This window comes from Camellia sinensis, chromosome 4 (genome assembly GCF_055761805.1).
Source record: "Camellia sinensis isolate YWXY chromosome 4, ASM5576180v1, whole genome shotgun sequence".
Classification (NCBI taxonomy): Eukaryota; Viridiplantae; Streptophyta; class Magnoliopsida; order Ericales; family Theaceae; genus Camellia; species Camellia sinensis.
The window spans coordinates 214,270,285-214,282,513 of NC_138964.1; the positions used below are offsets into that span (position 1 = coordinate 214,270,285).

General features: G+C 33.9%; 1 protein-coding gene across 1 annotated transcript; it reads left to right on the top strand.

Moving 5' to 3' along the window:
- The first annotated feature begins 7,649 nt into the window (after positions 1–7,649).
- LOC145789905 (uncharacterized) lies at positions 7,650–12,208 on the top strand. Its single transcript, XM_082867523.1, has 3 exons — positions 7,650–8,083; positions 8,773–9,249; positions 11,645–12,208. Exons 1-3 carry the CDS (start codon positions 7,747–7,749, stop codon positions 12,004–12,006), a joined length of 1,176 nt encoding a protein of 391 aa, XP_082723649.1. The 5' UTR covers positions 7,650–7,746; the 3' UTR covers positions 12,007–12,208.
- Positions 12,209–12,229: the final 21 nt, after the last annotated feature.

The following is a 12,229-nucleotide window of genomic DNA, read 5'->3' on the forward strand; positions in this document are numbered from 1 at the left end:
CGGTTTATTGTGATGTCTCACGAGAGGGTTTGGGTTGTGTGTTGATGCAAGAGGGAAAAGTGGTAGCTTATGGCTCACGTCAGTTGAAAATACACGAGAAGAATTACCCCACACACGACCTAGAGTTAGCAGCTGTGATCTTTGCCTTGAAAATCTGGAGGCACTACCTTTATGGTGAGAGGTTCGAGGTATTCTCGGATCACAAGAGTTTGAAGTATCTGTTTACACAGAGAGACTTGAATTTGAGGCAGAGGAGATGGATGGAGTTCATCGAGGATTATGATTTTGAGTTGCATTATCATCCGGGAAAGGCCAATGTTGTGGCCGATGCCCTTAGTAGGAAAACCATTAGTGATGTAGCTTGTATAGCCATCCAGGAATGGGAGATGTTGGGAGCACTTGGCGAGTTTGATTTGCTACTGGGCGAATCTGTTGAGGCTGCGGCCTTGTTTTCTGTCGTGGTGCAGCCTACACTTGTGACTAGAGTGTTAGAGGCACAGAGAGGTGACCTTGAGGTAGAATCCCTCCGAGAGAAGATCTCCAGTGGGAAAGTTGAGAAGGGTTTGACGGTGTATCCCGACCTGAGTGTGAGATACCGAGACCGTTTGTTTGTACCGGAGTCTTGCCGTGAGGAAGTACTCCGAGAGTTTCACCATTCGCGCCTTGCGGTGCATCCGGGAGGTACTAAGATGTATCGGGATTTGGGTCGCCAGTTTTGGTGGCGGGGTATGAAAAGAGATGTGGCTGTTTTCGTATCGAAGTGCCTTACTTGCCAGCAAGTGAAGGCCGAGCATCAGAGGCCAGCGGGTTTGTTGCAACCCTTGCCTATTGCCGAGTGGAAGTGGGAGCATGTCACTATGGACTTCGTTGTAGGTCTTCCGAGGACTCAGCGGGGTAGTGATGCTATTTGGGTGGTTGTAGACCGGTTGACTAAGTCGGCGCACTTTATTCCTATGCGCGTGAGAGATTCGGTAGATCATCTTGCCGATTTGTATATTCGGGACATAGTGAGATTGCACGGGGTCCCAGTGACGATCGTCTCAGATAGAGATCCTCGTTTTACTGCTAGGTTGTGGCAGAGTTTGCAGAGTGCCTTGGGCACTAAGTTGACCTTTAGTACGGCTTATCATCCTCAGACTGATGGACAGTCCGAGCGTACTATTCAGATCCTCGAGGATATGCTTCGGGGTTGTGTCCTGGACTTCAGTGGGACGTGGGAGAGGCACTTGCCATTGGTAGAGTTTGCCTACAACAATAGTTTTCAGTCTAGCATCGGTATGGCACCGTTTGAGGCCTTGTATGGCCGACCGTGTAGGTCTCCAGTTTGTTGGGCCGAGGTGGGTGATGCACCTTTGTTGGGTCCGGAGTTGGTTAGGGAGACGACGGAGAAAGTTGAGCTTATCCGTAGGAGGCTTGTTACAGCCCAGAGTCGACAAAAGAGTTATGCCGACCGTAGGAGGAGGCCTTTGGCGTTTGAGGTAGGTGATCATGTCTTTCTGAAAATATCACCTAGGCGAGGCCTGATGAGGTTTGGGAAGAGTGGGAAATTATCCCCTCGGTTTATTGGTCCTTTTGAGATCCTTGAGAAGATAGGTGAGGTTGCTTATCGGTTGGCCTTACCGCCGCAGTTGTCCGGAGTGCATGACGTGTTTCATGTGAGTATGCTTCGGAAGTATGAGCCAGATCCATCACATGTGCTGGATTGGAGCGATTTAGAGGTAGATGAGGATGCCTCGTATGAGGAGAGACCGGTTCGGGTCTTGGATAGGCGGGATCAGGTCCTGCGTGGCAAGACCATTCCTTTGGTGAAAGTCTTGTGGAAACATCACGGAGTGGAGGAAGCCACTTGGGAACGTGAGTTGGAAGTCCGAGAGAAATATCCGGACTTGTTTGTTGATATGTAATCTTATATTTAAATTTTACATTTTTGTTGAACTTAAGAGCTTTTATATATGTCTTAAGTTGTGAAACATTGAAAATGTTTTGATTATTGGAAGTATGTTTTGGAACTTGCCTCATATGGAAGTTGAATGTAACATTATATGTGTTAAGTATATTGTTGAAATTGGAAAGATAGTGCATAATGTTGATGCATGTTGAAAATACATATGTTGTTTACACATTGTGATATGTCTCTTGTTAAAGGGATGGGATGACCGGTAATGGGTCGAATTGTTGAATGTTCAAGTGTAACATTGTCTAAATTGGAGAAAAACTTGTTTTTGAAAACTTGTGCTTAATTTCGGGGGCGAAATTCTTTAAGGGGGGGAGGTTATAGCGATCTCGGGTTTACCCTTGTTGTACAGTGATCCGGACATGTGTCCGTGGATGTTGGTTGTTGTTTATTATCGTGTTTGCATCCTTTGTACCTTGTATATCGAGTTATAGGATGTGTTGGGCGGATTTGTTTCAGGTTGGTTGAGTTTAGAAACCAAAACTAATTGCCCAGATTTTTGGCCTGTACGCTCGAGCGGAGGTGTTGGCGCTCGAGCGGATAATACACCCATCCAGTATTTGTTGTGCAGTGTTGTACGCTCGAGCGTGGAGTTGGCCGCTCGAGCGAATCTGTGTGAGTGGCCGCTCGAGCGTAGGGATTGGGAGCTCGAGCGGAGGCCTAGTTCTGCAAAAGTGCTGGGCGAGTGCATTCTGCGCTCGAGCGGGAGGTTGGCCGCTCGAGCGGAAGTCTGTGAGTGGCCGCTCGAGCGGGGTGTTTTACGCTCGAGCGGAAGACTGGGTTTAAATCCCGAAATTGTGACTTTTCAAATCACTTTTTCACTTTCTCTTCTCTCTCTTACTTTTCCAAAATCACCATTGTTGAGCCTCTCACTCTAGACTCTACCTTCTCTCTAGGTTTTGATCTAGTAGGAGTGATTTACTCACCTTTGGCCTTTACAAAAAAGTTGTTGATCGTCGAGGGCTTCATTTTAATCTGAAAATCTCGGGTTTTGGAGCACGTTGGGTTTTGTCGTCTTCTCATTTGGGACTCCGAATTTGAGGTAGGGATAACCTACTCCTCTCTATGGGTTTTGTCTTTAAATTTTGGTATTTTGAGATGTTGGGCTTGGTTTGGTAAATTTGTGAAAGTTTGGGGTTTTATTCATAATAAACCTAGATGCATGTTTGGCATAGAAAAATAGAATGATTGTTGAATCATTGATGAAAATGGGACCTAAGGGTTGAAATGGTAATTATGGAAAATGGCCTAATTACATTGTTTAATTAATTTGGATAATTAATTGTTGAGAAATGAGGAAATGAAATGTTGATTGAATATCCATTTGTGCATTTATTTTCTGTTTTAGAAATAACTGCTTTGGGCTATCGGTGGAGGATAGTCGAGATTGTTGTAGACAATGCATGATGATTAGGTAAACGGAAACTAATCAATGGAATGTGTCATGGAACTTGACGGTTGATAGAATACATTAAATGTGTGTATTGTGTGATTGTATATAGAACCAATGTGTTTATATACGTTATGTGTAGAGGAGGAGATAGGGGATGTACTCCGCGGTTTAGGGGAAGATAGGGGATGTACCTCTAAACCGGATAGGTATTGGGAGGAGATAGGGGATGAACTCCGTAGACAGAGCTCATATGCTTGTCTAGAGAAGTGAAGATAGAGCTCATATGCTTATCTTTGTGAAGTGTGGATACAGCTTGTATGCTTATCTGTGGATATTGTTGATATACATATCTGTTGTAGAATGTGGATACAGCTTGTATGCTTATCTGTGGATATTGTTGATATACATATCTGTTGAGAATGTGGATATAGCTTTTATGCTTATCTGAATGTGAGATATAGTTTTTATACATATCTGTGGAAATGATGATAGAGCTAGCATGCTTATCTGTTGAAAAAGGGAAAATGAAAAGTAATTGGGACTTGTAAGTCGTTGACATAAATATGTAATTTATGTGATTGTATCAGTGTTGACCAACTATCAATTGCTAATGTTTTAGTCATTGTCCATGGTTGGTTTAGTGTATTTCTACTGGGCTGTGGCTCACCCTATATGGGAATATCATTTTCAGGTACAGGAAGCATGCCACCTCCAAGGACTTAGCTGGGAGGCTAGTGGCGGGCATAGTTTTGTCGTTTTACTTTTGATGTATTACATGTAACTTCAAGCCAAGGGCTTAATGTGTAAACGAGTTAGAACTCTTGTTGTAACCAAGTGTTAACTTGGAAAGCTGTAAGCCCGTAGAGCATTTTGTTATGAGGTTAACATGTAATATTTATTTAATGAAACTCAATGAAATAAAGGAATGTGGTTAGTTTATATGTAAATGCTTGTCTTATCTGATGGGTTTAATGTTATTATTTTGAGGGCGTTACAAATGAAAATATATTTTTCATCAAATAGTTTTAAAATATTTAAAATCAATTTTTTTAAAAAAATATTTAAAATTATTGGTGATGAAAATAGATTCCTCACTAATAATTTTATAATTAGTGACAAATTTTTTTCTCATCAAAAGTTTCTAAATTTTGGCATCACCCAAAAAGATTAAAGAGAAAACCTTTGGTAACGAAATTTAATTTTTCCTCACCTAAAAAGAAATATTTATTAACGAAAATAAATTTCGTTACCTATTATTTTTACTTTTTTTATTATATATGATAAAATTTTATAATTCATAATGGATTATTCTTATTTAGTGACGAATTTTGTTTTCTTCATTACTTTTTCATCACCATAGGTTACTTAGAGAGCTAATTAACTTGTGTTTAGTTTTGAGAGAGAGAGAGAGAGAGAGAAAGAGAGAAAGAGTGGAGAGGAAAATTGATAAACCAAAAAAAGAGGGGCGAGTTAGTAGTCTATTTTTTTTCATTACCGCCCAATATGTCAAAATTTTCTCTCCAAAATTAGTGACAAAATAATTTCCTCACTAAAAAGTCTCAAAATATTAAAAATTATTAGTGATAAAAATATGTTTCTCACCAAATGGTCTTAAAAATATTTAAAATCAAGTTTCTCAAAAAATATATATATAAAATTATTGGTGACGAAAATATATTCCTCACTAATAATTTTATAATTGGTGACAAAAAAAATTTCTCACCAAAAGTCTCAAAATTTTGGCGCCACCAAAAAAAATTAGCAAGAAAACCTTCGGTGACGAAATTTAATTTTTTCTCACTTAAAAAGAAGTATTTGTTGACGAAAATAAATTTCGTCACCTATTATTTTGATTTTTTTATTATATGCGACAAAATTTTATAATTTGTCACAGATTATTCTTATTTAGTGACGAAATTTATTTTCTTCACTACTTTTCTTCACTATAAGTTACTTTTCTTGTAGTGAAAATTGAGATTATGTAAATAAATAACCATAACCATGGTACCGAACAGAACAGAACAGAGGTCACAGGAGTGACAGTCAGAAAAGAGGTTAATCGATTCATAACAATACAGAGGCACAGATTCAAAAGATGGCTCGTATGGATTATAGAGGTGGCTCCCACAATAGTGTAGCACTTATCTCCGCACAACACTTTGCTCCTCACAAAACAGAGATTAATAGATCCATGACAATAGAGACCACAAAGTCACCAAACAAAAGCCAATGATTATTTAAATCCCCCAAGACGTGGAACTCCCATGGTGGTACTTACAAAACATAATTGTTTATAAGGTGTTAAAATACTTTTTAAAATTTAAACAAACATATCCATGAGTTTCATTTAAATAAACAGAATTCAGAAAATAACCCACAGAATTGAAATATTAATATAATTTATAAAACATAACTTATATAAAATAAATTATGATAACTCAAAATATAATATAACCCACCTTAATATTGATCCTTACTATTTTCTTCTTATTTTTACTACCTTTTCAAGGCTGTTCCAACGCTCCCCTTTTTCTTTCTATTTCTTTTTCCTTTCTCTATAAAGCCTCACTCATCCCTTTATATTTATATATATATATATATATACAGCCTAGGTGCACTAATGATCTAAATTGGCTGATTCATCCTCCTTGATCCTAGACTGTCCAGATGGCTAAGGTTTAGTGGTCCAGCAAATACACACCCGGATTCGCGCTTAGTTTGCTATTATTATCATAGATTTGTTATTATTATTATTACCACGGTTATATTTATTTATTTTTTAATAATATATTATCACATATAACCATATACTAATATAAAATTTAAGAAACAATTTAAATTTATAAGGTATTACAAATTTAGATGGAGCATCAAAAGAATCCCCTGATTGAGCAAGGAAAGGTGGCATTATTCGAGTTAATTTGGGTAGATGGGTAACAAAATTCATGAGAAATATAGGCACAGCTTCGGCATTAGAGGCTAATTATGAGCTCTTTGAGATGGGTTGATGCTAGCAGCAGACTTAAATTTGTTGGAAATTCATGTTGAATTTGATGCAAAAGAAATGATCAACCTACTAATGCATGAACAATCTTCTCGGCACCATTTTAGTAATCTCATATGTGATTGCAGGTATCTCATGAAGCAGTTAAGGATCTCGACGGTTGATCAAAGCTTTCGGGAAGCCAACAAGTGTGTAAACATTTTAACTAATCAAGGCAACTATGCCATAGATAATTTCGTTATATTAGATTCTACTCCTCCTTGTTTATCTAAATAATTGTATGATGATGGTGTAGGGGTTTTATATCCCAGAATTGTTTCTGTTTCTCTATTTTAATATATGCTGCTCTGTTTTCACCTAAAAAAAAAAAAAAAAAAATTTCATATTCATATTCATATTCATGTGAGTATTTTATTAAATTTATATCTATATATATATATTATGTATATTAAAAATTCAAACATTGCTCAAAACAAAATATGAAAATACAAGTATCTATTTTTCTACATATATATTATCTTACATTCTTTGCTAACGTCACATTCATTTGAAAATATGTGTAAATATATATGTATATAAGTTAATTCTTAAACTCACTTGTGTATGAGATATTAATGATTAAAAAAATATAAAAATAAAATTATTTTAAATATTTTAATTTATTATCCCATCATCCAGTGAGTAACGTCAGAACTTGAATAACAATGCAAGTAAAAGCAAAATGTAGAAAATTAGTTATATTGTTGCTACCGTATACCCATGCGTGTGTGCGTTACTTAGGTGGTCTGTTCCGGTGCATTTCAAACCTAAAAAAAAAAAAATTATATATATATATAAGGATAAATTATAAATAAATTCTTGAATTTGTTCAAAATACAAATTGCCTTCTATAATTTTAAAGTTTATAATTATATAAAAAATAACCCTTATTATCAATAAATAATCAAATTAATTAACAATTTATGTTATTTTATTATTATATAAAAAAATAATTATAAATTTTATTTTGTGTTAATTCTATTAAATAATTTTTTTTGATAAAAAAATATTTATAATTTTTAAAATTACAAAAAATAATTTATATTTTAAATAAATTTTAAACGGTGTATTTATAATTTATCAAAAATATAAATAAATATAATAAGTGGCAGTCAACGAGTGCAGACCAAAGTTCGCCCACCGGCCCCACCCAATCTGGCTGATTTAGGTGACTTAGCTGTAGACTGTGTGTGTCTAGTGCCTTTTTTCTGTTAGAACAAACCCTTTTTTCCCCCACACACACTTCAACTCTCTCTCTCAAGAAAATGATGGCTATGGCCAACAGCTCAACAACATTCTCATTTTTATACAACTCCCTCCCTCCTCCTCATCATCTCTAATTCAATTCCATCATCAATGGGTTCTCTTCATAGTTTCTTAACTCCTCACCATAACAACACCAACAACAACAACAACAACAACAACAACAACTCTCCTCCATTAATGGAAAACTGTGCTGCTAATACTACTACTACCAGCTGTGAAAGTGAGAGAGGTGATCATCATCATCATCATGGGTCTGAAGAAATGAAACCTAATGAAACAGATACTAGTATGGAAGAGGAAATGGATTCAAAGGTTTGTGGAAGAGGGCATTGGAGGCCAGCTGAGGATTCTAAACTTAGAGAACTTGTTGCTCTTTATGGCCCTCAGAATTGGAACCATATTGCTGAGAATTTGGAAGGAAGATCAGGTATATATCTATATCTATCTATATATATATACATGTATGTCTATGTAAGATGTTTGCTTGTGTTTTTATTTTCTCAAAACATAGCTTTTCAAAGAGTATCTTCTTAGAAAACAACAAAAAGTTATTTTTGAATTTTTTCTATATATATATTAGAGGTGTGCTGTGGGTGTATACACACTATGTATGTGAAATTTAAAATAATTATGATAATTATTTGAAACAATTAAAAATATTAGAATCATGACAATTACTATGTATAAGGGTATATAAAAACCATCACAAAGATTTTTCTGAGTTGTGTGCTTTTTGTTTGTCCAACTGTTTTTGAGAACAGTTTCTACAATTCTTTTTTTTTTAAATACTAAAGAGAAATTTTAGAAATTTCAAAAACTGTTCTCTTACAAAAATGGTATCAATACAAAAACAATGACTATTTTCTAACTTTTTATTTTTTTTGTTTGTGAAAACAATTTTTGAAACCAACTTTTTAGAAAATACTGAAAAGTTTGTTTCAAACTTTCAAAAACAATTTCATATAAAAAATGAAAATCATAAAAATTAGCTATTTTGAACTTTTCCATTATTTTGTTTTATGAAAACACAATCAAACAAACAAACTGCATGTGTGTATATAAATCATGTTAACTTTTCTGTTCTTGCTTATTAATTAATCTTTGATGGAATTGAAGGTAAGAGCTGTAGATTAAGATGGTTTAATCAACTGGACCCAAAGATCAACAGAAGAGCATTCAGTGAAGAAGAAGAAGAGAGACTAATGGCAGCTCACAGAGTGTATGGAAACAGATGGGCAATGATTGCTAGGCTTTTCCCTGGAAGAACTGACAATGCTGTCAAGAACCACTGGCATGTTTTAATGGCTAGAAAATTCAGAGACCAGTCGACTGCTCACAGGAGAAGAAAACTGAGTCAAACTGAGTCAACAACAAGGCAAAACAGCTTCAGATTCTGTAATGGAAATTTTATCATCAACAACCACCCACCAACACAAACACAGTTCCAATTTGGAGCTTCTTCTCTTGGTCTTGGTGGGTTTAATAATGGTGTCCACAATATGATCACCAGTGGTGAAAGAGATTTGTTGGTTGATCATGCTTCAGAGGGTTGTGGAGGTTTTGCAGACCAGACACCTTTTGATTTCTTTACTGGTTTGTCTTTTAGATCCATTCCCCCCCGCCCCACATATTGTGTGCATTTTGGGTTTTTGTGCTTCTCTTCTCAGTGATTAATCATTAAAAAAAAAAACCACGCACACACACATCTTTTATTTTTGTCTTTTATTAAGTCCAGTGTCTGTTCAACACGGTTCAAGTACAACCCCTACCCCGTTTGTTTAGAAAGTTAGAGGAGAAATTGATACTGACGTGAGACCTATTAATATTATGTTTGTTTTGAGAGATAGAGAGGGAATTGATAGTGAGTTTCAGATTAAGATGGACCTCTCTAAAGGCATTTGGATCTCTAAGATTTGGTATTAAAAAAATAGTCTGGCGAACTATAAATTTTTTATTTTTATTTTATTTTTTACATGTCGGGTATTTTTTTTGAACATTAATATTTAATTTTTTATATTTTTTGTTAAGTAAAAATTATTATTTTATTTATTTTATTTTTTTCTGAAAATTTTTTATTTTATTTTTATTTTTTTAAAATTTTTTACGTGTTGGATATTTTTTTTAAAACGTTAATGTTTAATGTTTTTATATTTTTTTATTTGTTTTATTATTTTATATTTATTTTATATAAAAAATAATTTAACAATCCTTACACTAACAATTATCTTCAAAACAAACACAATTTTACTTAATCTCCTCACTATTAATTCCCTCACTGTCAATCCCCTTCATTCTACCTCTAAAAACAAACGAGGCCTTAAGGTTAATTACATAAAAGAAGACCCAATATTTTTTAACTATACAAATATTACTTTTGAGGTGTTTTAGGAAGTTGGTAAAAAGTTAGTTTTTAGCTTTTTACCAAGCTTTTCAGATTTTTGAAAAGTGATTTGAAAAGTTGGTAAAAGGCTGACTTTTTACTTTTTAGTTTAATATTTATTTATGGTATCAAATCAAATTAAAATGACCAAAATACCCTTACCAACATAAGAATTTTATTTTTTTATATTTTTTCATAGGCTCTAATTTGTAATTTTATACTTACGTTTTTAGCACATGCCAAATCAATTTTCTGACGTTTTTGGCACTTGCGTTTTTAGACATTTTGTCTAAAAATGTAACTTTTTGCTATGTTCTCAAAATGACACTTTATCTTCTAAAAATGAAGTATATATATATATATATATTATTGTTAAAGAAATTAAAATGTATGAATTTACCACTTCATTTAAAAAATATATATATCCAATGTTTCGTTTAATTTAATATCTTGATATTCTAGTAATCCTTCCATCGTACTCGAATCTCATTGGCAAGTCTTATTTTCATCTTTTAAGCCCTAAATGGAGAAAGTTTTGCGATAACCCTGATTAGTAAACTCATTCACATTTAACTCTTTCGGCACTACATACACCATATAACACTAACTCTGTTGTTAGTTAGGAGATTTAAAAAGAAATTTAAAAAAGAAAAAGAAAAAATGTGTGTAAAATTATATGAAATATAAATATATTTTATTCATATTTTATTTATTTTTTTTAAATTTATTTCCAAATCTCTCAATCAAATATAGCGCAAGTATATGATTCTAATCTTCAAAGGAAAGATCAAAAGCACTTTTTCACCTTATCAACTATTTTTAAACACACTTTTCACCTCAATCTCAATACAAATCAGTATCCAACACTTGTTATACTATAAAAAACATTAAGATTTTAGAGACAAAAATTTGAGGATAAAATTAATTTTTAAGAACTAAATATTTTTGTTACAAAAGTATCGTTATTATATTTTTTAACAACGAAAATTGGATATTAGTGACAAATTATTATCCTTTTGAGAACAAATTTTTTGTCTCAAAAAATAAACTATTTTGAGATCAAATTATTTTGTCTCTAAAAATTTATTTATTAGTGACATTTTCAAAATTTTATCTCTAAAAGTCTTGTTTTTGACTTTTCGAGAGGACTTTTTAACGACTATTTTCATGATGATAAAAATTGATCTCTAAATCATAACAAAATTTTCATTTTTAAGAACTAAAAAATTTAATTTCTAAAACTCTTATACATTGTAGTAGTGTTAAAGTATGCCTTTTACTACTCCCTCCGTCCCATAATATTAGTCCCTTATTCCATTTTTCATTGTCCTAAAATATTTGTCCCTCTTCAAAAATCAAGTACAAAAATAATATAAATTTCCCATTTTGTCCTTCTTTTAAATTCATAAATAATATAAAAAGTACAATTATGACATTGATATTCCCAAAAAGGTGTACTATCAAAGGGTAATTTTGGAAAACCAACTTTTTAAAAGTACAATAATTGTACTACCAAAAAAAAGTTGGATTCCCCAAAAGGGACCATTAATTTGGGACGGAGGGATTGTGGTTTAGTTTACAGTTTCATTTGTTTATACATTTTTGCAGGTGTAAAGAGGAATGGCATGACTAGTTTTGTTAGGGAGAGAAGGTTTTGGGATATGAAAAGAGATGATTCCACCATTTTAACAGGTCTATATCCTTGTCACTGTCACCACCACCATCCTTCACAGTTGATGGCAATGCAACACTCACCTAGCTGCTGCAACCATATGTTAATTTCATGTGTATCAGAGAACATGGTATCAACAACATCTGATCAAGTCTCAGTCACTGAACCATCACCAACTCCATCACTTATTGCTGCAGATAACACAGCAACAAGCCATTTTCATGAGGGTGAGACCACCGCCACTGTTTCTCCATCTCCACCACCATTTATAGACTTCCTTGGAGTTGGAACCACTTGAACTCAGACCACAAAAAAAAGAAAAAAGAGGTTTGTGTTGATACGCGGTGATAGAGAAAGAAATATATATAGAGAGAGAGCATCAATTCCTTGTAACCCCTCTTTCCATTTTCCTTGTAACCATCCTGACCAGAACTCATTTTCAATGATGCAACTGATAAAGAAATGTCATTGTCTTGCCATTTTTCGTATTCGTACAAAAATCAATCACAGATTCGGAATCC